The sequence below is a fragment of the Sesamum indicum genome, linkage group LG8 (genome assembly GCF_000512975.1).
Source record: "Sesamum indicum cultivar Zhongzhi No. 13 linkage group LG8, S_indicum_v1.0, whole genome shotgun sequence".
In the NCBI taxonomy this organism is placed as follows: Eukaryota; Viridiplantae; Streptophyta; class Magnoliopsida; order Lamiales; family Pedaliaceae; genus Sesamum; species Sesamum indicum.
In genome coordinates, this window is record NC_026152.1 from 13,530,869 (window position 1) to 13,555,386 (window position 24,518).

At 32.4% G+C, this 24,518-nt stretch overlaps 4 protein-coding genes across 5 annotated transcripts in view; 3 read left to right on the top strand and 1 right to left on the bottom strand.

Annotated features, from left to right (window-relative positions):
* LOC105168486 (random slug protein 5-like) lies at window positions 57-2,958 on the bottom strand. 2 transcript variants are annotated; one of them, XM_011088590.2, is made up of 7 exons: window positions 2,831-2,958; window positions 2,509-2,756; window positions 1,185-1,437; window positions 943-979; window positions 750-855; window positions 553-663; window positions 57-426 (listed from the first exon to the last, which is right to left on the bottom strand). In XM_011088590.2, the coding sequence occupies exons 2-7, from the start codon at window positions 2,671-2,673 to the stop codon at window positions 310-312; spliced, it is 789 nt and encodes a 262-aa protein (XP_011086892.1). In that variant the 5' UTR covers window positions 2,674-2,756; window positions 2,831-2,958; the 3' UTR covers window positions 57-309. The 2 variants fall into 2 exon arrangements, with proteins under 2 accessions (XP_011086892.1, XP_020551552.1); XM_020695893.1 differs by lacking the exon at window positions 2,831-2,958 and having other exon boundaries at window positions 2,509-2,815.
* Window positions 10,386-14,491, top strand: LOC105168488 (probable beta-1,4-xylosyltransferase IRX10). The gene is made up of 4 exons (XM_011088591.2): window positions 10,386-10,681; window positions 12,271-12,659; window positions 13,227-13,468; window positions 13,747-14,491. Exons 1-4 carry the CDS (start codon window positions 10,579-10,581, stop codon window positions 14,258-14,260), a joined length of 1,248 nt encoding a protein of 415 aa, XP_011086893.1. The 5' UTR covers window positions 10,386-10,578; the 3' UTR covers window positions 14,261-14,491.
* On the top strand, window positions 18,461-21,641 carry LOC105168489 (transaldolase). Its single transcript, XM_011088592.2, has 7 exons — window positions 18,461-18,865; window positions 19,175-19,346; window positions 19,496-19,545; window positions 20,028-20,328; window positions 20,604-20,792; window positions 20,878-21,060; window positions 21,209-21,641. Exons 1-7 carry the CDS (start codon window positions 18,675-18,677, stop codon window positions 21,452-21,454), a joined length of 1,332 nt encoding a protein of 443 aa, XP_011086894.1. The 5' UTR covers window positions 18,461-18,674; the 3' UTR covers window positions 21,455-21,641.
* The window catches only part of LOC105168490 (peptidyl-prolyl cis-trans isomerase FKBP19, chloroplastic), a 3,455-nt gene continuing 2,013 nt past the window's right edge, over window positions 23,077-24,518 (top strand). The window contains exons 1-3 of the mRNA XM_011088593.2: window positions 23,077-23,310; window positions 23,449-23,583; window positions 24,406-24,491. Coding sequence (XP_011086895.1) covers window positions 23,172-23,310; window positions 23,449-23,583; window positions 24,406-24,491 — 360 coding nt within the window. The 5' untranslated portion in view covers window positions 23,077-23,171. The remainder of the gene's footprint in view (window positions 23,311-23,448; window positions 23,584-24,405; window positions 24,492-24,518) is intronic.

A 24,518-nucleotide genomic window follows, 5' to 3' on the forward strand; every position in this document is an offset into this window, starting at 1 on the left:
TAAGCAATTTAAAATCAGAAATTATACGGTTTTTCAGTTTATTTTTGACAGAAAACTAACAAGCAGTTATCTGGAGTTGCTGAAAACATTTTGCAGCTCTGGAGCAGTCACGGTGTGAAACTTGGACGTATTCGTATAAATGCACATAAAAACAAATTACAACATATCTCTGTTGACGTCTTGCGTATCCGGAAACAAGATGGATAGTAGACTAATGGGTATTGTATTATATTTTGATACGATCATCATCAGATGCATATCGAGTTACTAAAACGAATCCTTGGAATTAGCCTCGTTTACTCATCCATATCAGCACTCTTGAATTGGAACTAGCTTTGTTTTTCCTCCAAATGTCTCTGGAAGTTGGCTCTCATCAATATCTTGCAGCAGGGTTGATTGTAACTTTTTGTCCTCTACGAAAATAATCTGCACAATGGTAATCATAAGTTACTAAACATTTCCAATCTGTAACTTCGGACATTAAAAGAAACTTCATCAAGTTATAAACGGCCATTAGATGCTGTTTCGACATGCACTTGGAGATGTTTTTACCTTTTTCTTTGTGTTTTTGTCAATAAACGGGTAAACCATCTTCCATGCAGTCATGAATATGTAAGGCACGTGGATAATGAACAGCTTCCCCAGCCTCTCTGGGTAGCAGTCCTGTAAAAATATCAATCAGAGGATCACAACAAAGAATCTGTGCTCTAGTACATTTATCAAGTCAATTATATGAAAACAACTCGTACTTGCAGTATTGATAGAGATGCCAGATATCCTCGAATGTCGCTGTTGGCATAACCCCATCCTTGTAGGTCTGCAATAGCAGTGAACTTCTCCTGTCCGCTAGGCATTCTGGACAAGCAATGACCACAAATAAGATATCCAACTTCAACACATAAAACCAGATAAGTGATTGGTACATTAAGGGAACTAAATTACCTTGCACAAATTTTGTCAAGGCTGAAAGTAACATAACCTGTCAAAAAAGTAAACACGAATCAGCATAATGAAAAGTAGGAACGCACAGGTAAATGTAAAGCGCCAACAGACATCATGGAGACAGTATTCTTCTCCAAATATATCCAATATATATCATATTACAAAGTAGTAACATATTATACTGAACAAACGGCAGATTGTATTAATGGAGAAGCTTCAAGTTACTGCATTAGATTGCATACGTTTAAACTCTTCCACATTGGTGGGCTTATGCTTGGCAGCAAAGACAACTACAATAGGCCGCCCACTCTTATCGTATCCTTGCATAAATAACTTATTATGGGCAAGATCATTTGGAATTTCAGCTGGCGATATGAAACCATTTGGAACAAATTCTTTCCTCCATTTCAGATACTTCAGTAACATAGCCGACGCCTTTTCAACATCTAAATCACGAGCTCGGAGAAATCTGCGGATCATCAAATCATCAATGTCCTGCAAATTCACAGATACATAATTTCAATAATGTACGTATCAGCAACAAATATACTTCCTATCAACATAAGCTTCGTGTCATTCAGTTGGGCTTTGTCAGTTGTGATTCAATTTGATGTCCTCAACTCAATCTTGGGCAAGAAACTCGATCTCAACTGGTCTACTCCTAGTTAGTTCTATGTCACTTACCATCCAAATACATAGTCGACCTTTACACTTTCTTCTTTAGTCGAGGTATTACTAGTACAAGACAATAGGGATATTTGCAACAAGTTTCTCCTAGAAATGTACTCTCTCCTAGTTAGAAAGCAGTCAACAATTAAAATTCGAATCCAACAGATCCTCTATGAAAATAATAATAGGCAAATAAACTCTCCTGAGAAAGAGAAAGTACAACGCAATACCCTGAACTTTCGAAAAGAAGGAAAATGCAGCCCTTTCGCATGGGAGGTATATAAGCTTCTATTTGGCCCTTTGGCACAAATAAGCTTCTATTTGAAAAGTTCAGGGTGACGCGGCCATTTTTTTTTTTCCTTTTGTTCAATGAGGTTTTGTGCCTAGTAGTATTTTTACAGGGGTAAAATGCAATTAAACCGTTAAAATTCATTCTATAACCAGCTATTGTAAATGACTATAGTTTATTGAGCAAGCGGCAAATAAATCCATCAAAAGAAAAATACTGAATTAAAACAAAATTCGACAATGTGAACTCTAAGATCCAACCTTCCCTCCTCAGGTAAATTTCTTTTGTTCTATTCTATACCCTTTCTAAAAACTGGATCACAAACATTACTAGTTCTTAGGATCACTATTCACCAGTAAGGCATAACAATCAAATTAACTTACTTTTTCCCAAATGAGTACTAATCAAGAACAGAAATCCATCAAGTGACAAAAGCAATTAAGTAACAAACAAGCAACATGAAATCACATTCCATACATAACATAAACAGAAAAAACAAAAAACAAAAAAAAAAGAGATAAAACTGATCAACAGATAAAAGAAAATTGGCAGAGAAATAACATGTGGGCTAGTGTGAGAATGAAGAAAGATTGAAGCTTTGGGGCAACCTTAGCAGAGGGATCTTGTGCTTGGACAACAGCCCTCATAATCCCAATTTTACTACGCTCAATCTCTTCTGTGTTCTCCGAGTTGAGGGCTTCTTCTTGTACATCCTCAGACTCTGACGTCCCAATCTGGAAAGACTGCCACTTCTGCCGCAGATATGAAGTCATCCCTTCTCTCCTTGCTTTCTTTCTCTAGCAGCAATAAAGAGAGAGAAGATCTAAGCTCAAAGGATATGAATCCAACTCCACCTCTGCAAACATAAATGGAGAAAGGTGAGAGCTGTTGATTGCAGAAGAGAAATAAATGTGCTCAAGAAATACATACAGGTCGCAGTTGGCGTCCGGTTGTTCCAGTTTTTGGTGGGCTCTATTTTATTCTTTATTTTGGAATTATTTTTCTGGCCTTGAGGCCATTAAACTCTCATTCTTGATTACTAGTCAATCCAATACGCTCCATACGTCTGTATAATACAGTACAAATTCAATTATATACGTAGTTATCATGAATTTAGTCCATTCATATAATGCATACAAAGCTAATTCTACACTACACTATTTGCTATTTGAGAACACTCCATCTGTGATCATAATTTAAGTTTTTTATTATTTTTATTTAATTATATGAATAAAAAAAATTAATTAGACTCGATAATTTATTAAACAAGTTTTATTAATTTTAAATGTGTAAGAATACACTCAAATTCTTTATCTGCAACCATGTATAATGCACGACAATATCATAATCAAATGCTCAAATTTCACAAGTCACCAACCAACACATTATTATTTTATATAAAAACAAAAAAATATTTTAGAACTACCTTGATTGGTTTCATTTTCATTTTTTTCAGTTTAAGTATAGTGATAAAAATAAAAATATGTTTATTTGTATGCATGCTCATTGTTATGAATGTTTTTCTATCATTTTTATCTCAATCATACTTTTTCATATAAAAAAATTTCAATTATTAATTTATAAACTAATAATATATTATTTTCATAGTATTTTAATATCACATCACTAAGTACTCTAAATCAATAAAAAATATAACTATCTATGTTCTTTAAAATAAAAAATATATTTGATTTGACACTGTTAACCATAAATATTTAAACTATCATTTTCAATAAATAAAAAATATATTAATTTGACACTGTTAACAACGTGAAATCCCAATTTCATCAACTAATAATATTGATATATGTTTATTTTCGTACAAAAATCCATGCAAAATTAAAAACACGTTTCCTCCAAATAAAAAATACATATAGAATATGTTTGCCAGAAAATTTATTGCATTTTCTTGTTTGAATTTAGAGGGTGTTTGGCTAAACTTTTTTAAAACATCTTATAAGATATTTTAGAAACTTATAAGATGTTGGATCTTATTCTAAAAATAAGTTTCTAAAGTGTTTGGATAAAATAAAATATTGAAACTTATAAGATGTGTTCCACATCTTATAATATGTTAAGTTGTTCGGTATGATAAGGTCTTTTATCGATAAAATGACTAAAATGGGTACGATACTATTAGAATCAAGTAAATTATTAATTCTTGATATATTTTGCTTTAAAATTTTTAAGATGCTTTTATAAATAGTACACACTAGTTTAATTCTAAATAAAAATTTAATAGATAATCTTTTTATAATAAAAATGATGAATTATTACCTAATTTTTTGAATAAAATTAAAATATATGTACATTTATGCTAGTCAAATATTAATATAGATATGTAATTTATAATTTTTTATTAATGCAATGATTATTTCTAGTCGTATAATTTATAATGTCTTGAATTTATATTTTTCAATAAATATAATATCAATATCAATTTTATTTTTATTTAAGTATAATAATTTATTATTAAATAATTGAGTATTTTCTCTTTTTTGAATGTTAGAAAAACTAGATAGTAATTTTTTTTTTAAATTCTAGAATGAGAAAGTGTGTGTGTGTGTGTGTGTGTGAGAGAGAGAGAGAGAGAGAGAGAGAGAGAGAGAGAGAGAGAGAGAGAGTATGTGAGGAGAGTGTGTGTGTGTGAGGGACAGAATATGTTAGTGTATGAATAGAAATATTTTTGTTTTATGATGTATTAATTTTATATAACTTATAATATTTTATAAAAAAACGTTATGAAAGTTAAATTTTTTTTAAAGAGCTTATAAGATTCAAAACATCTTATTTTGAGATCTTATAAGCTTTCTAAAAAAAAATATTAAACACTTTATTGGAGTTTATAAGTTCGTTAACATCTTATAAAATGGTTTTAAGAGCTTATGAGCTTAGCCAAACACCCTCTTAATAGTAATTGACCATAAAATGTAACAACTCATTACAACAACATCTCAGATTTTTCCCACGTAAACAAATTTAGACGAACCTCTAATACAAAAAAAATTTAAATTACATCAATATCTTCTAAGATTAGATATAAAATTATAAATATAATTTTTGATGGGGTGTCAATATAATTTAACTTAGGAGGTATAATTGTAAAATTTTGCCCTTAAATAGGATAACAAAAGGTGCACGAATGTTGTGGACAATGTCAGGTGTACTTGCTGCATCAATGTTGAATATTTTTAAATTTTATTAAAATTATATGATTCCACGTGAGCCACAAACATCAAAATAATTATACGATATTAGTGAATTTTTCGAATTCATCAAGACTAAATGTAACACCCTAATCTTTGTAGAGGTATTTGATTGTCTAAGTCTTGCTTCATTTATGACCTAAATAATGTAAGAGGTGATGTGGTTGGTCGGTGGGAACAGTTGCGTGGTCCTTTCTAGCTATTAGTGCCACACCATGATTGAGATTTACGTTTGTGTGACTTGTGGTATAAATTAGGACCAGTTGCAAAATATATATATATATATAGGGTGAATATTAAATTTTTGTTTAGAATCACGTTAGTTTCTCGAGTTTATTTCTCGATTTTAGTATTTTTAAACTTTTTTTTTGTCTCAATTTGGCCGGATTTTGACTCTTTGGAGGATAAAATGGTCAAGTTTGATTTTATCACTTTAGTCTCTTGGATTCGTAAACTTATCAAGATAATCATTTTTTACACGATTTTTTTTTTATATTTTTTATGTAATATGTTGTAATTATCTTATGTGAATAATAAAAATTTTGAATTCTTTGAATATAATAATAATTTATTGCTTAACTTAAAATAAATGGTCTCTATTTTTTTAGTAGTTAAATAAATCAAAATGATATTTATTAAATGTTTGAGTCTTCCAACAAAAGTTGGTAGATTAAGCTTTAATTTTAACTAGATTTATTGGTGGATTTCATTATATAAAATTCATTTTAAGAGGTTTTCTACCTCTTAAAATGAATTTTACATATATTTGAAATCCATCAAATAATTTAATTAAAAGTACATTCCACCAAAAAAAAAATTCAAAATTGTAGCTGTTAATATTTAATAATATTGTTTAAATTTAATTTTATTAGACATATCTTTAACTCCTAAGATTAAAAAACCAACTTAGATTATTTTATTAGATTTTTAAATTAGATAAGTTTTATAAATTTATTTATAATTTTGATATTTTTTGTTACTCATGAAAATGAAAATGAAAGAGACTAATTTATTTTAAATTAACCAATATGTTAATATTATGTTCATAAGAGTTTAAATTTTTTATCTTTTATACAAGATAATTACATCATACCATATAAAAATATTAAAAAAATAGTTTTCTTTCTAAAAAATAATTAATTTGATAATTTTATAAATTTAAGGGACTAAAGTGACAAAATAAACCTTAAAAATTGATTATTTTACCCTCCAAAAAGTCAAATTTCGGCCATATTTTCACTGAAAAATGGTCAGATGGACCAAAACTGAGACAAAAATTAAAGTTTAGAGATACTAAAATTAAGAAAAGAACTTGAGGGATTGAAGTAATTTTAATCGAAAACGTAAGGTATCAAATATAGCATTTACCCAAAAATATATTTTGAGAAAGTGATAAATTATAAAATTTAAAAGAAGCAAGAATTAGAGAAAATATAGAACATGTTAAAGTATGGGTGTTAATTCATAAAGAGTTGCTCTATACCACCAACTTGATGTTAGGTTGTTTAAAGTCCAACGTTGTAATATATATGTTGTGGATTTGAATTTTTGTCAAAGTTATTACCTAAATCTACGTTCTGATTTGTGTGGATCGATATTAACATCGTGGTCGAGGTATAATTAGTTATGTTGATTGTTGGTTAGTTATAAGAACCTTCATTAATTTCATATATGCTTAAGGCACAACTTTTCTTGACGGATTTATGAGGTGTTATCCGAACTTTTTTATTTATATAACAAACAAGATAAAATAAAATAAAAGCTGCTACATTGACATTACCTATTTATAAAAAGGTCATTTACCCTCAACTTTATTAGAATTTGAACTTTTGGCAAAAAAGCTTGTCGGAAGTTGGAAGAGGAACATCGTATCTACTTTTGATTTAAAAATGATTGTTAGAGGTTTGAGACCAAAGAATATTTTCTGGAAACTTATTTCCAACTTTTTTCAATCAAAGATTAAAAATCGCTTCTTTCTGGATTGTAAACATTTCCTGAGTATTACTGTTAGCCTCTTATAGTGTCGATATGTAGTGGTACAGTAGGCTTGCATGCCAGCGCAAACAGTATTGACATGGTGCAATACTTGAGTAGATGATGTGTTGGTTTTTTAAGATAGGTTGTTCGCCACAGGACATACCACTTTTTTTAAACTTCTTAAACCTAACTCATCTAAAAGTGCCCAAAGTTGGAAAAAATTTTCGTGGGGCCGACCCATATGTTGACAAGTGTCCATTGCCAATATGTACTTATCTCAATGATGTAAACATTCTTTCAAGAAAATGCTAGTGCCAATCGTGAAAACTGAAAAGATCTAATGTGGGAGAAAAAGGAATTAAAACATCAATTCATCCCCAACAACATGTCCTGATTCGCGAGGGAGGCACAAAAAATATTGAAACATGTATATAGGAGTATAAATAATGTTGATACGATCTTTTGAGATATTATTATATATTCTACATTAGAAGTATAAATATATTATGCATGGCGACAAAAAAATAAAAAATAAAAGAGAGAACATGATGGGAAAATGAAATATAGGAAATAATGTTTCTAATTTTCAAAATTCTATAAATGTAAAAAAACATATTTAATAAGGGAATTTGCTCATATACTAGTTTTAATAAGTAGCTAACAATGAGTAATACCAAAAATAAATAAATAAATTATAAGTATTCACATTGTAGAGCTGATCTCAAAAGCTTCTACAATGCTGTGAACATATATATATATATATATATGTATATATAGGCTGTGGATCATTAGATACTTAAACAAAGCTTGGAGGGTGATTATTATAATTTACAGAAACTGGGGGGAAGATCCCTAATAATATTAAGCCAAAATTTATGGGGGTCTTTGTAATTTTTTAAAAATATTTGCTGTTAATAAAGGTTTCTTAGGTGAGTTAGAGACCCTTGGCAGGTGGATTGGCCATCAAAACAGGCAAAGCAAATGCAGCTTTCATCCACCAATGCTCTGTTTGCTATTCGAGATACAGTAAAAAAATCTCTTTAATTTTTGTTTATGACTCCATTATTCATAGTTTATGTGTTTTAGTTTTATTTATTTATCTTACAGTAATTTAAAATATAAAATCAAGCATATTAAGTTTTAAAAAAAAAAAAACACGAAAAAGTCAAAACAAGAATTTGAAGGAAGATTTTATAACTTTTATTGGAAATCATGATGGTATTTATAGATTCACAGCTTCTATCACTTCACAGCTTCTTGCCAACGAGGCCTAACTCAATTGACGAAATTGAGGTCATTCATTAATTCAGACCTTGTCATATGTGTGCGATGCTATTTCTACTTCACAATAAATATTGTTTCAACAGAAATAATTATAATTTATTTATTTCAATTAATAATATTTCATTACTCTTATTCAAAATAAATAAATAAATAAATTCAGAAGCCCTTTACACTAAATTGCTTGCTTAGTCATATTTCATTTTTATTTTATTCAAAATATAAACTATGAATTACATCATATACGATATATAATTGTAAAGTACTTACAAAATATCAGTTTATATCAATAATTTTATCGTAAACAAAACAAAATGACAATAAATTAAAAAGAAACTATTACATAAAATAATAAATAGACAAAAATCGTGTGATTTGAACCAAAAATTGATAATTAATCATTACTGGGTTAAATGCAATTAATTAGGGAATAATTATGCATTTAGAAAGCAAAATAAAAATAGAAACTATAAATCTCACGACACCACTCCAAAAGGTGCCTCAACTTTCTAGTATTCAAAAATAGTTATCGGAACACACTCAATATATATATAAATTTTATTTTTTATTATATATTTAATTAATGAAAAAATATAAAATAAAATAAAATAATTTATCAAATTTTAAAAACTATTTTTCATCAACTCTGAATATATATGAATGGATGTTATTAATTAATAAGAATTAAGAGATAATAATTTATATAACAAAAGGATAATGACACTGATTCTTCTAAAATTCGGTGTAATTATACGTAAACCCCTTATGATTTGAAAAATATCTAATACCCATGACATTTGTTTACGAGATTCATCCATTAGTCAAAGTTAATTAAATTTGTCGAAAAAATATGACTGAAAATCACTATAGATCAAACGAATCTTTTCTGAACTAAATTACTCTTATACATTTTCACACGTTAATACATGTAAAACCTCTATAAATTAATAAACTCTCTAAAATAATAAAATTTTTCGGTCCCGACTTGGGCCTTTGTAAAAAATCATCAAATTCAATAAGATGATAATTTTTTGAAAAATTTCTTTATAAATATTAGGTCTCATTAAAACTCTATATTAATAATTTATAAATATTACAATTATAAATATTATGGTAATTTGCTAAAATGTGAAGTCTGTAATGCTTTACGCATTTGATCATTCATGGATGATTTTGCGATGCCTTTTAGAAGAGAAAACATGGTTAGGTGTTATGAATTATTTTATTTTCATATTGAGATTTATATAGTATAAGTTTCATTCATCATGCATCAATATATTTAATTGGCTATAATAGTTTTAAGTGCAATGAATTAATGTAAACATGTATATTTAAGTAAATTCAATGAATTGATACATGCGTCTATCAATATAATAGTTAATTGTATACAATGAATTGATATTATACATGAGTATATTTATTTAGTTACAAAGAATTGATTGATGCATGAATATAATCAATGAAACATATATGAATTCATTTATTTTCAATACATATGCACTAAATTTGCTGAATTTAAAAAGTCTCTCTTTTAATTAATAAAATATTAATTTATTGATAAATTAATATCTCTCTAAATTAATAAAATTTCATAGTCCCAAGGTTATTAATTTATAGAGGTTTTACTGTATATGTATTCATCCTTATAATAGTAGTTTTGTCAGAGAAGATTTTTTTTTACCTGTAATGAATTAGTAATAAGTCAATTGACGATAAATATTTATTTATTTTTGCTAATATGAATAAATTCGATTAATTTTGACTAATAAAAAAATTTATTTATTAGACTGAAATAAACATAGGAGTACTTGATTTAATATTCCAAACTATAAAAAATTTATGTGCAATACACTAAACCTCGAAAAAAACAATGTAATTATTCTTTCAAAAAAATATCATTGTGAGTGGAGGGTATTTTAGTTAATACATACCAAACTAATTACTCTAACCTCGCACTTACCAAACAGCAAAGATTACTGTTTCCTGCGATTGTTTGGCAAAACAAAACAACACATGAAAAGTCTGTTTAAAATTAGTGAAAAGAAAGATTGATATTTTTCCAAGTAAGTGCAGTCTTAAATGGCAAGAAAAAAAGCAAGAAGGTAACTTTTCACCAAGATGTTAGTACGACTGCCCAACTGCATGAGGAACCCTCTGCTGATTCTCTTCAAAAGGGCATACTCTCCTTTTTGTGTGGTTCTGAGTTGAGGAAATATGAGGTTTTGCATGTGGGCTGTCCTGCTTCTGCCTTTGTTTCTGGGGAGTTTTGGTGTGGAGGGAATTGAGCACGGTTCTGTACATACTGAGAGGATTTCAGGTAGTCCTTGCCCATTAAGATTTCAGTTATGTGCAGCTGTTCTTGTTCTTATCATGTTTAGTTCTCTTCTGTTTGACAAAATGTCTGTGTGGGTGTACGTGATCACATTGGTTGGTTGGTTTTAGTGTTATTTCTTCGGGTTGATTTTTTTCTTGATTTGGTTGAGATAGTTTTGCGGGAGGCAAATGAGGTGATTCAGTATGTGGGTAAAAAATTATGTAGGAATATTTTGGTTGAATGTGGTGTCATCGGCTTGCCGAAGGAGATTGTGATAATGAGTTGTGTAATTATCCTTGAAAATGATATGGGCTTTGGCCCGTAAATTATCGCATATCTCTGATAAGAAACTTCATTGCTTGCATTTTGACCAACCAAGAATGTAACTCGGTGAGGTGAATAAAAATGATGGTTTAATATTGAGAAATTACTGAGAGTAAATGAACAATGAGTTACCCTTGTAGCATATGACAATTTGATTCAATCACTGAAGTAAATTTGTTGACGTGTTCAAATTCTGCAACCTCGAATTGTTTGACCCATGAGCTCATAATTTGATTACATCAGAGGACCGGGGATTGTGAAGTTACGAATTACATTATTTAGAATAGTTGTTGAATCTTGCCAGAGGGGGATGATTGTGTTTGATAACCAAGATTCAACAATTTAGAAGTCCTAGTGGACCAGTATACACATTGTTAGGATCTGGTGGGTGTAGCACATCTGAGTCATTGTAGCTTAATGTAAGTGAATGTCAGTTTCTGCTGCTGTTGATGGAGAGGACTGGTGATCCCCTACCTAAGCAATCCCACAATGGATAGAGAGTCAGTATGGGAAACTCTCACTTTAATTAGTGAAAAAATTTGGTGTAATTACCAACTGTATGAAGGAGATGGACTGATAAGGCTGGATTGCTCCTGCGCACTTGGTTGCAAAAAGATGTCAAAGGTGAAATAGGACAAGTCTTTCTAGGGCTTGAAACCTATAAGTAATCTGCAGTACATAATTATAATGAATCTGTCTTTACACTATTGGCACTTTACCTTGTTATCAACTTTTATTGATTAGACCATGTGCGAAAGAGAAGATCTCATTATGTTTATTGCATTAGGGGAAGTGCACACTTTTATAAGGTGTTGCCCTTTTGGTTTGAGGGTTCTCTTCTTTGCATTGAATTTATCACATGCTTGTTACCAGTTGATATTGCTCATGAGACTAAACCCCTATTATTGTCATTTTGTATTTACATAGTAGTGGTAAGGTGCCTGGTCAAAATATTTGGTAAAAAGCTGTTAGCAATGGCAGGATTTCTGGATTGAAATGTTGAAGCAAGGTATTGTATTAATATACAGTACGCTGTATCTATATATTGCAAGAAATCTAATGAATCATTGAGCCTCTTTTCTTACATTTGTCAATCTCAACAATGCTCCATATCTTTTTGGAACTTGGAACCCCATCACTTCTTCCGAGTTTCTTGGTCACTGAAGCTTGATGCTTGGAGTGGAGTAGTCAGATAGTATTTTGTTTTCAACAACAAAAACTTTGACAATGCAATTAAGTTCTTATCGTACATGTGTTGTGTAAATTAGGTAGTGCTGGTGATGTCCTTGAGGATAATCCAGTTGGAAGGCTGAAAGTTTATGTATATGAGCTTCCAAGCAAATACAACAAGAAGATACTGCAGAAAGATCCTCGCTGCCTAACACACATGTTTGCTGCTGAGATATTTATGCACCAATTTCTCTTATCCAGCCCTGTTCGTACTCTCAATCCAAAAGAAGCAGATTGGTTTTATACACCTGTTTACTCCACCTGTGACCTTGCACCTAATGGGTTGCCATTGCCTTTCAAATCTCCAAGGATGATGAGAAGTGCAATACAGCTCATCTCAACAAAATGGCCCTACTGGAACAGGACAGAAGGAGCAGATCACTTCTTTCTCGTTCCCCATGATTTTGGAGCTTGCTTTCATTATCAAGTAAGCTCTTCTTTTTTAATATCTGGATCCTTTTGGTTGTGTTTTAACTCTACTGGAGCAATTATTACTTGATTAGTTGATCCTCCTTCTTCAGGGCGCGCTGACCAAAATGAGTTATAGAATTTCATCTGATACTGCAAGGCATATGTCTTATAAAAAAATAGTGTTGGCTTTAGTCCGAAAAAGAATTAGACGAGAATAAGTTTTCCACTTTGCATGGCTTGAGGAACTACTTCAAAATCCAAAACTATAATTGACGAACAATAACATGATGCATATACATAAAGAGGAGCAAGATTAATGTGGATTTCTAAGTTCATTATATCACTATTAAGAACCAATCAAAAATCACATTGCGTCAATATGCATGAAATTTTCCCATGTATATAGAAGAATGGTTGCTACCCTCGCATAGATCTATTCTGTTTTTCATCCGTCGAGATCTATGGTTGTGCCCACACCAGGCAGCACCAATAGAACTGTATTGATATTATACTTTCTGAACATCTAGCACTGTTTGCTGACTATCGACAGTATATGATGTTCCAAGGTTTTTGTCTGTTGTAGGAAGAGAAAGCTATAAAAAGAGGCATTCTTCCTTTACTTCAACGCTCTACCTTGGTTCAGACCTTTGGACAACGTAACCATGTCTGTCTAAATGAAGGTTCAATCACAATACCTCCATATGCTCCTCCAGAAAAAATGCAATCTCACTTGATTCCTCCTGACACCCCAAGATCCATCTTTGTCTACTTTCGTGGTTTGTTTTATGATGTAAACAATGACCCTGAAGGCGGTTACTATGCAAGGTAAATTTTTGAGTTGTACTGACGTGCTGAAGTTAGATTCCTGCTTTTATCAATTTGGCATGTCCTAGTACCACACATCGTACTCTATCACTTGGAGGTAAATTGGCAGTCGTAAATGCAGGAAAAATTGAAAAGAAACATGAAAATTAGAGGGAAATATGATAATACTAGTACTTTCGTGAAACATTTCTATAATAGAAGCTGTGTAGCAATGGGATCTATATGGTCGTAATATTATCCGTAGATTTAACTCTGATATACTTGCTTCTCATATACAGAGGTGCCAGGGCATCCATCTGGGAGAACTTTAAGAACAACCCACTTTTCGACATCTCCACAGACCACCCAACCACATATTATGAAGATATGCAGCGAGCCATTTTCTGTTTATGCCCTCTTGGTTGGGCTCCGTGGAGTCCGAGGCTCGTCGAAGCAGTAATTTTTGGGTGCATTCCTGTGATCATAGCAGATGACATAGTTTTACCGTTTGCTGATGCTATTCCATGGGAGCAAATAGGCGTTTTTGTAGATGAGAAGGACGTCCCCTACTTGGACACCATCCTTACATCTATCCCAGTTGAAGTCATTCTAAGGAAGCAGAGATTACTTGCAAATCCTTCGATGAAACAGGCAATGCTATTTCCCCAGCCGGCACAATCAGGAGATGCTTTCCACCAAATCTTAAATGGACTTGCACGCAAACTGCCCCACGACAAGAGAGTATTCTTGAAGCCGGGTGAAAAAGTTCTGAATTGGACTGCAGGACCAGTTGGGGACATGAAGCCTTGGTAAAGAAGCTGAGTTCGTTCCTTGCTAACGTTTTGTCATCATCTAGAGCGCTATGCATTAGTACTATAAAAGCCAACGAGGAATGTAAATTCTTTCTTTCCTTGTAATTTTCTCCATAATACGTAAGTATATTCTACTGTTTGTGAAATTTACGACGTTTAACCTGTTATAATTTTGTACGTTTTCACAACTACTAGGACTTACCGTGCTATAGTATCTTTGGTATTGCCACCATTTCAGTTAAGGGTATAAATTGCCTTAATATACAAAGACATGGCGATGCTTCGATTTGGTTTAAACGGTGAGGATTTAAAGGATTTCCCACGTGTGCATGATGGATCCAACAAAGATAAAGTTTTTTTTTTTATCATCTTATTGGTTACAAGCCTGAGAAGGGAATAACGGCAAAGGAAAGGATGGGAATCATCTTATAAAGAAGGGATAGTTATATTTACACTTGTTGATTAATGATTTATTTATACAAATTATTTTTATATTTTGTATAATTACGAAAATCACTTTTGAACAGCTAAAAAGTAGGATTAGTTTATGCAATAATGTTGACTTTTTTTTGGATTTATGTGGAATTTTTCAAAAAATAGGTGTGATTGATGTAAAATGATATTGACGTTTTTGGTTAGTTTGTATAGATAAACCATAGGTCAGAGGTTGTAGGTGTAATATCCAAATCATTTGTGAACACGGGTTCCAAAGTGTAGTGCAATTGATGTTGCTATCTTTGTTGGTGAGGACAGATCATTTTTTATCAGATGGTTATGAGTTAGATTTTCTTTGCTTATGTGAAGGTTGCATTGGTAATCTGTAAATATCTTTATAAACAAACTATGATTCGTTGCATGTCCTAATCTATAGTGGTACTTGGAGTTGAAACTATTTGATTTTTACGGTAAAACAGCTACCTCCTTTGATATGTAACATAATTATGAATAAATTTTTATTGGTTAAAAAATTACAAATGTCCCTTTAAATGAAAAATAATTGTGTGGCTCTTAAACAGTTAAGTGAAAATGCTACTTTACAGTTTACCTTTGCTGTTTTTTTTAAGGAAAACGTTTGATAAAGTGTAGGAAAATTTGAGAGTGAGTAACATAGATATCCATATGGCATATTACTCGAGAAAAGATATTTTAGAAATTTTAATATGTATATATATATAATTATAATTCACAATATAAAAGCGCATTTTGATTAATTTCACTATAAGAAGTAGATGGAAATCTAATGGATGCTAACGGACTCAACTCGTTGTTAGACGAGCTTTAAAATCAGGAAAAAATTATAATTTTACATACAATAAGAAAGTATTTGTATTAATACAAAACTTCATGTGATCAGGATGCAATTTACCCTAATTTTTATGTAGCAAAATGATTAAAAAAGAGGGGGGAATCTATATTAAGGAATTGGGAAAATTATTCTTTTAGTCAGTTAAGTATGCTCAATATTAATTTTAGTCTGGTATTTATGTCCTTTCAGTTTCATAATGTGATAAAATTTAGTCCGATTTAGAGTTTTGTAGAGAATATTCCAATGAGATTTTGCAAACTAGCTGGAAATTGTCTATGTGGCACGTAAGTTGTTGAACTTTCTGCCACTTACACCGGTACAGTCATGTGTAATGACATGTGGCCACTAATGTTGACTGAATATTATATTAATATATAGAAAAATATATAAAATTTTAAAATTTTTGTAATTTCAAATTGAAAAATTAAATTATAGTTTCAATACAATTATTAATATAATAAATTTATTTTTCAAACTAAATATTTATATGAATAAATATTAATTAATAATAAAAATTATATTTTATTAATTAATTTGAATATATTTTGATTAAATTTATTATCTAGTTTAAAATTATCCAATTACTTTAAACTAAATTAATTACTTTTTATCAAATTAAATAAAATTAAACTATTTAATTGGATGTCGTCACACTGCCATAGAGGAGGACTGCGGTGTCCCGCCTCCCTCACCTCTGTCGTCGCCTACCCCAGTAGAGGGCGAAGTTGTCACCTAGACCAGAAATTGGTCTTGACGCATCAACACACTGAGATTTAGATATTCGGCATTCATACTAACTCAAGGAATAATATTTTCTCATATTATTTTATGTTATTTTAACTTATTTTTCTTTCACTTATCATAAGCTCAAAAACTATTAAGATAGTTATAAGAATTTAATTATAATTTAGAATTGGATAAATTATAATAACTTCCTAAAGGTTTGACATAATTATAAATACCCTATCATTGTTTGAAAAATTACAAACACCCTCCTAATTTTAATGGCGTCTAACAATTAGCCCTCAATTCGTTAGGTTTCTATTCATTTTTTGTGGTGATTTGATCAAAATATCCTTATAAATTAAAAATTATAATTTGTATATTTGTTAGTCAAATGTTTCCAACAGTTAAAAGACTTCAAAATTCTTTAGAGTAAATTGCATTGACGTTCTTTTTGAAATTATGTCTAATTATATAAATATTTTATTTTCTTTGTAAAATTATAAATCCACCCTAGTGCTTGCTCTGAGGATATTGGATGAAGAGTAGCATTATTGAATACTTGGAACATATGTTATTAACTTGAGTGTGAATGTGAATTTATAGGATGGAACATCATATGGATATGATGTTTGCCTAAAAGAGCCATTAGAGTTGTGCATGGTAATGTGGAACGACTACAGTATGATAGTGTATTTAATAATTTTACAAAAAGCATTAGGTGTTTGTTTAATTAGATATAATTCAAGGGGGTTTGAATGTAATTAATTTAATTATTTAGATATATAATAAAAATAAATATGTTAAATAAGAGGTAGCAATTCTTGCTTGTACACTGCCCTAATATATGTATATATATTATATATTCTTGGAAAATAATTAAAATAATTAATTATGTTTTATTCAAAGATTCAGTGCTCCATTCATTTCATGATGACAATAAGTTAGCCCCAATATGAAATATTAAATATTTTTATGCAATTGATTATTATTTGTCAATTCTTGAAAGTATAATAATATTGATTTCAAAGGTGTACGGCGTAGTGGATTTGATTGGACCCAACCCAAAAAGTCCCACCAACCACAGTCAAAAGAATAACAAAATAAAATTACTTAATTGCCCCCAGAAGCTAAGTAATGCATAACCACTTTTTATGATTTTAAAAGTATGATCTAAAGTGATTCATTTTTTTGAGATTGAAAATATATTTGTAATTGTATTGTTGAGCAATTTGTAAGTATCTTGACATATTGTCCAATGCACATGTTCGCCTCATGCTGGTTGCTAATTTTGAAGTAGTTTTATAAGTCAAGTATTGAAGCATACTCTAACTTGTACTGATAATCAAAATTGGGGTTACTTAAATATTGCGGAATCGAAAGTATGCTTACAACTATGTTGTTAAGTAATTTGTATGCACCTTGTATTGTAGTTCCTAGCACGTATCCAGTTCGTGATGGTGATTAAAATAGAGTCACTCAAACTTTTCGAGATTTGAAGTATACTTGTGGCTGTATTAGGAGGTAATTTATAAGTACTGATATAAGCCACTTACAATTCTGATGATATACTCTAGCTCATACTTATAATCATGACCAAAATCACCCAAATTTTTGGAATTGAAAGTATGCTTAAGACTGTGCTGGATAAACTATAAGTACCATTATAAGTAATTTATAATTAAAAAAATACGTTACAATCCGTTATAATAATCAACATTGAAGTTCCTTAAATTGGGAAGTATGTTTGTTTAGGGGGATCGAATTTTCTGTTGCAAACCGTATTTTATCTTCTATTTTGTTCTACAGACATATATTATGTGTATATTTTTTTAAAAAAAGAATATAATAATATTCTTATATATATATATTAAATAAAATAAAAAATAAAATATGATATGCAGAAAATGAAATTGGAATTGAGGGTGACATCACAGGTTGGGAAGCATCTCATACATAGACTCCTATTAAATATAATACTCACCAAACTTGGAAAGCTCTTTTATTTTTGGAGAAGCAATGGGGTGTTGCAAGTATTTAAAAGAAATAAAACAGACCTCGCCCCACATGCTTTTCTTATATATTAATGAATAAATAGATTGGTGAATACCAAAAAAATTCACCTACTACACACCAAACACAATGCTGGTGTGCCCCTAGTTTCGAGTATTACCGGCCTTTCCCCCCCATATACAGCCAGGTCAACACCCAAACTACCATTCCAACAACCCTTCATCTCTTGTTTAATTGCTTCTTTCGCTCTACATTTACAACCCTAAACCCCACCCTACACGCCTCTTTCATCTTCTTTTCTAATCTCTCTACCAATAATCACCGCCAGCTCACGGGTGATATTTGACCTTGTTGTAATCGAAATTAATCGCCCATGGCTTCAATCTCCAAGCTCTCAACCCCCAACTTTGCTCCTTCTGTGTCTGATTTCAGTGCCAGCAGTAGATCTTCACAGCATGCCGTGTGCTGTGTTGATCTCAGCAAAAGACCAGCCGCCTCCCGTAACCTGCTTTCCTCTTCAAAGTTGAGCCTGCGCAGCAACCACCCCGTCAGGGTTTCTTTGGTGTAAGCATATATTCTTCTTTACCGCGTTTGTTGTTGTTGTAGTTGTTGTTTGGTGGGTTTTCTGTTGCGGGTTGTTTAGAAGATGTATTAGAAAAAAGGTTTGTGGGTTGTTGCTGTTTAAAGATTCAGTCCTTGTGTTGTTTAATTGAAGTTTGTCGGAGGTTATTTTATGGAAGCTCGATTTTAGGTATTTTCTATCTATTAGATTTTTTTGAAGCGATAATTGTGTATGAAGATGTAGGGTTCATGGAAGTTGAACTATGTGAACTTCTTCATTTGCCTGGTCCTAATTTTTAAGTTACTGATCAGTGTGAGATGCTCTAAAGTTGATGGAAATGGAAGCAGTGTCAAGAGAACCACTCTTCACGATCTCTATGAGAAGGAAGGGCAAAGCCCATGGTATGATAATCTATGCCGCCCTGTTACGGATCTTATTCCTTTGATAGAAAGTGGAGTCAGAGGTGTAACCAGCAACCCGGCGGTAAATTGCCCTCTTCCCTTATCAGTGCCACATCCTAATAAATCTTGATTCTAATATTTTCACGATTTAGGAACAAACAGAAAATGCTGCATGTACCAGTTTACTTTGGCTTTCATCAGTCTAACAACTCTTGGTATTTATAATTGCAGATTTTCCAGAAGGCAATATCGACTTCAAGTGCATACAATGATCAATTCAGGTAAAAGACATGATAGTTCAAGTATGTTCTGGTGTATTGGTGAGAGCTGCTTCAAATGTTTCTAAGTGCTTCTTGGTAGCAGAATGACTGAATTTTTTTCCCCTCTATAATTGTATTTAGTAGGAAAATTGGAAAAATTATGCGTCAAGACATTTTTATTTTAATGAAGCTACTAAAAAAGGGTTTTTTGGAGGCACAATGTGATGTTGGAGTGGTAGGATAGTTTGACTGGTGAATATGGTGTGCTATCTTTGTCGTGGCAGTTGTTGTGTCTTTGTTTTAGTAAGTCATTTCACCTAATCCTATTACTTGTTTTTTGTCTTATCAAAAGTATTATTTGGTCATTATCAACGTATTGATAGACCTTTTATAGTTTTATCATGATTCTATGACAATGAAGTTACCATACAATTTATGGGTTCTGAGAAGAGGACCTGAAAGAAGTCTGTCCAGCTTATGTTTGTCCATACATATAACTGCAGGGAACTTGTGCAATCTGGAAAAGACATAGAAAGTGCATACTGGGAACTCGTTGTAAAGGATATTCAAGATGCGTGCAAACTTTTTGAGCCAATTTATGATCAAACTGATGGGGCTGATGGATATGTCTCTGTCGAAGTTTCACCCAAACTTGCTGATGATACTGAAAATACAATTGAGGCTGCAAAATGGCTCCATCAATGGGTTGATCGCCCTAATGTCTACATAAAGATTCCTGCTACAGCTCCATGCATCCCTTCAATCAAGGAAGTAATTGCAAGAGGAATAAGTGTTAATGTTACGGTGAGTTTGTTCTGCACATTTCTTTTACGGGATTGATGAGATCTAAAGGAGGTAATGTTTGGGTGTCAATGAATAATGTAAAAACATATCAACTTAGTTACAAACTGTGGGCAATTCTTTTACTGGTCCATGTAATCCATTGACTCCGAGGTTCTTATTGTCAACATCAGTCGATCTACATCTAGTGGGAGGGATTCAGGCTCTTGTGTCTCATGCTTTTTAAGTAATAGCAATTTTAGTTTTAGTACTGATACTGATATTATGGCTATGTGCAGCTTATTTTCTCCCTTGCGAGATATGAAGCAGTCATTGATGCTTACCTGGATGGTCTTGAGGCATCTGGGCTCAGTGATCTCTCGAGAGTCACAAGTGTTGCTTCCTTCTTTGTTAGTAGAGTGGATACCCTTGTTGACAAACTGCTTGAGAAAATTGGAACACCTGAGGCACTAGATCTCCGGGGCAAGGTAAAACGATTATGCATCAATACTTCACAAGTAACACTAAATTCCACAAAGAACTCCACTCATACTGGCTAAGTTTCTTTCACAGGCAGCAAATGCTCAAGCAGCTCTGGCTTACCAGCTTTACCAGAAGAAATTCTCTGGTCCAAGATGGGAGGCTCTGGTGAAGAAAGGAGCCAAGAAGCAAAGACTTCTGTGGGCCTCAACTAGTGTCAAGAATCCAGCTTATCCCGATACTCTATATGTGGCTCCTCTTATTGGACCTGACACGGTGAGCCATCTTATCTTTGTTTTTCGTCTTATTTAGCACTCATGGCCCACGAAACGGCAGAATTTTTCAATCATCTCAAACCAACCAAACACGTAGCCATTCATATTTACTAACATCCATCTATTTTTTATCTCTCGTTATGTTGTAGGTTTCCACCATGCCTGACCAAGCACTCCAAGCATTTGTTGACCACGGCAAAGTTGCAAGGACGATTGATTCAAACGTGTCGGAAGCTGAAGGTATTTACAGTGCCCTTGAGAAGTTGGGCATTGACTGGAGCTACGTTGGCTCACAACTTGAGCTGGAAGGAGTCGAGTCCTTCAAGAAGAGTTTCGATAGCTTGCTCGACAGTCTGCAAGAGAAGGCGAATTCGCTTAAGCTAGTCAGCCTGTGAACCATATGAATCTTTTGGTTGCTAGAATGGGTGAGAGCTAATAAAGCGACTGGGTTTCCGGTCCTTGGTGTAAAGCCAGTTGTGGTGGGTGTTGCTTAAAAATATTGTGGTTTATGATTAACGTTTGTGTTTATCTATGAGAACATTCAATGGTTTCGTTGTGCAGAAATGCATCTGTTAAGGCCTATAAAATAGAAATAACCTGGCCCATCACGACTTTTATTGGATCTGGGACCCGACCCACCTCCAACTTGGAACTCGATGGGTTGGACATATTTGAACTATCACTTGTTTATAATTTTAAAAATATTTAAAAGATATTATATCATTTTAACTAATACAATAATTACTTCGAAAATATGAGAAATAATGTTATTGGCAAACATGGAGCAACTAGTTTTTAGGAGGTTTCAGTACCTCATATTATTTTTTTTCCTAGTGAAAAGCGATGAGATTGTACTAACCTAACGAACAAAATAAAAGAAAGATTTTAACCCAAATTGGGTTTGTTTGTAGCTAATATAATTATATAATAAGTGTAATATATTTATAGTGCGATTGGTTTATAATTCAGATAATTCTGTGATTGGTTTGATTCGAATAAATCTTATTTCTTTCAAAGTAGAGTTCACACAGCGAGACAAAGTACCAAAACACAAAAAAAGAACACTAGTAAACACTGATAAGAACAGCAACAAAACAAGTGCCAATAACGACTCTTATAAGACAACCATGCAAACCAACATCGCACTCTTTGGCGACTTGGAACTAACTGATAATCAGGTAGCAAGGCCCAAGAATCACTCGGCACTTGCAGTGGCCCCTGCCACTGATTCTCCATCAACCCCTAATTCCGATGTTGCCGCAAAGACCAGCCATGAAAAACCGACACCCATCGCCTGAACGCCATTCACCAAACTTATGCAACCAATCAAAGATAATATACTAAGAAATATTTGAAAGAGCCCGTAACTGTCGTTCACTCTAACACAACATGCTTGATACAGACGGGGCATTTAGAATCTCGTCGGCCCAAATTCTCCAGTGTTGTAAATTTTCATATTAATAAAGCCAAATTGGTTAAAGGGTGTTATTTTGTGCGACCATTAGACCCAATATTTTTCCACCCCTTGAAGAAGAAGCTTTCATCATATTTTTGTTATTCCTACTCTCTATTTGTTCTATTTCTTGCTATTCTGCAAATTTTCAGTTGTTTAGGAGCTAAAATAACAGGATGCATGTTTCATCCAACCACAAAACTCTTTTTGAGTTATCATGAGTGTGTAATGTGTAATTTAGACAAAAAGACTTTGAGAAAAAATCATATTCTTTTGGTCCTATATATTAGTGTTTTTTTCAATTTAGTCTCATTTATTATGATTTTTTCACATTACATTCATAAGTTGAAAATATTTTCAATTTTAGTCCACGTTTATTTTCTGTCCAATAATTAATGATGATGCACGTAAGATTGCTAACGATTCCGTTAATTATTGGGCGAAAAATATGTGTGGAATTAAAATTGAAAAACTTTCCCTCACACATGGAACAAAAAATTGAGATTCTTACACTAAAAAGGCAAAAATGAACCATTTAAAAGCAAAGGGTAGAATTGGCATTTGAGATGGCAATCGCTTTAAGGAAAAGCTGAGGCCGTTATCTTCCCGCGAAGAACCAACTCCACCTCTAATCAGACACCAGAAACTTCTCTCTGAAAATGATGGCGTCAATCTCAGCAATAGGATCTCTTCCTAAGCGTTTTCCGGCGAACACGGCTGCCATAGGTTTGACGGCGCCGCCACTTCCGGCCCTGCACATTGTGTGTCAAAGTTCCACCGAGTCATCAACGTCTTTTGGTCTGTCCACCGTTGTCTTTTGCTTTCTTCCTTAATTCTGGTTTTTAAGGTATTGTTTTTTATGTACTTGAATTCTAATTGGTTGCAATTTCCCTTTGGTATGTGCAAAATTGTTGCTCTTTTTTCACTGAATTGAAGAGGGAAGTGGAAGCTTGGAGCATAGGCCGCTGATTGATCGGAGACAGATTGTGGTGTCCTCGATAGGATTATTGGCGGTGGAAATTTTCAATTGTCAAAGGGCTGAAACTTCCAATGCATCTGAATATGTCGACAGTAATTTCCACGGCTTTTTCTGCATTAAGTTTTTGTACTTTTCGCTATAGCTGTTTCTCCTATTAATCGTCTGTATGTATGTTTTTATTTATTTATTTTTAGTTTCGTTTTATGTTCTCGTGCCATGGTTTGGGAATAAAAATTCAAGAGAACTTGCAGTAAAATTAAATGAACTTGGAGAATGAAAACAACTCATGTTCACCAGGGCATTAGGATGTTGAAGTCCCAACGGGGATCCTGTTCACCTTCACAAATAATGAAGGTTTAGCTGATGGAAGTATGAGACAAGTATGAAGTTGATATAAACAATATTGTTTAATCCTCTCTTGCATAAGTCATGTTTTTCTATTGGGTCATCTGAAGTGCCAAAACAGTATCCAGGCTCTAGCTATTACTGGGTTTGAGGGATGAGTTGTGTTGTTCTCAACAAAAAACAGATTTATCTATCTTGCAAATGAATTATGAATTAGAATCAGTGCCAGTGGGATTATATCACGTATGTGATTGTTGATCAAGATTTAATGATAGCTTCTTATAGAATGTCTACCATGATCTACAAGAGACTTTAGTTGCTCCTTTTTTGAGTATTTATGCATAAGGTTTTAACTGAAATTAATGTATAGTGGATAGGTTATGACGCAGAGCACAAGCAGGTTTTAACTATTGGGTGGTCATACATCGACCTAATGTTGCTGGCAGTATATGCTTCTTATTTTAAGGATAGTGGAATATACTTTTGGGTTCTTTGAATAATTATCTCATGATTATGTGCAGCTTAGTAGCTTTGAAGACTAATTGTAGGCTCACTGTTTGAGCATACAGTGCCAGCACTGCGAGGAAAAGATTATGGGAAGACAAAGATGCGGTATCCTGATTATACTGAAACAAATTCAGGTCTCCAGTATAAGGTCACCTTTGGAAGCATACTGTGGTAA

Coding starts and splice junctions, on each gene's coding strand:
- LOC105168486 (XM_011088590.2), bottom strand. CDS start 2,673: ATGACTTCATATCTGCGGCAGAAGTGGCAGTCTTTCCAGATTGGGACG. Junction 980..1,184: donor CAATGTGGAAGAGTTTAAAC/GTATGCAATCTA, acceptor CTTTTTTGACAG/GTTATGTTACTTTCAGCCTT. Junction 427..552: donor ACAAAAACACAAAGAAAAAG/GTAAAAACATCT, acceptor ACCATTGTGCAG/ATTATTTTCGTAGAGGACAA.
- LOC105168488 (XM_011088591.2), top strand. CDS start 10,579: ATGAGGTTTTGCATGTGGGCTGTCCTGCTTCTGCCTTTGTTTCTGGGG. Junction 10,682..12,270: donor ACATACTGAGAGGATTTCAG/GTAGTCCTTGCC, acceptor TGTGTAAATTAG/GTAGTGCTGGTGATGTCCTT. Junction 13,469..13,746: donor GAAGGCGGTTACTATGCAAG/GTAAATTTTTGA, acceptor TCTCATATACAG/AGGTGCCAGGGCATCCATCT.
- LOC105168489 (XM_011088592.2), top strand. CDS start 18,675: ATGGCTTCAATCTCCAAGCTCTCAACCCCCAACTTTGCTCCTTCTGTG. Junction 19,347..19,495: donor GTGTAACCAGCAACCCGGCG/GTAAATTGCCCT, acceptor TTATAATTGCAG/ATTTTCCAGAAGGCAATATC. Junction 21,061..21,208: donor CTCTTATTGGACCTGACACG/GTGAGCCATCTT, acceptor GTTATGTTGTAG/GTTTCCACCATGCCTGACCA.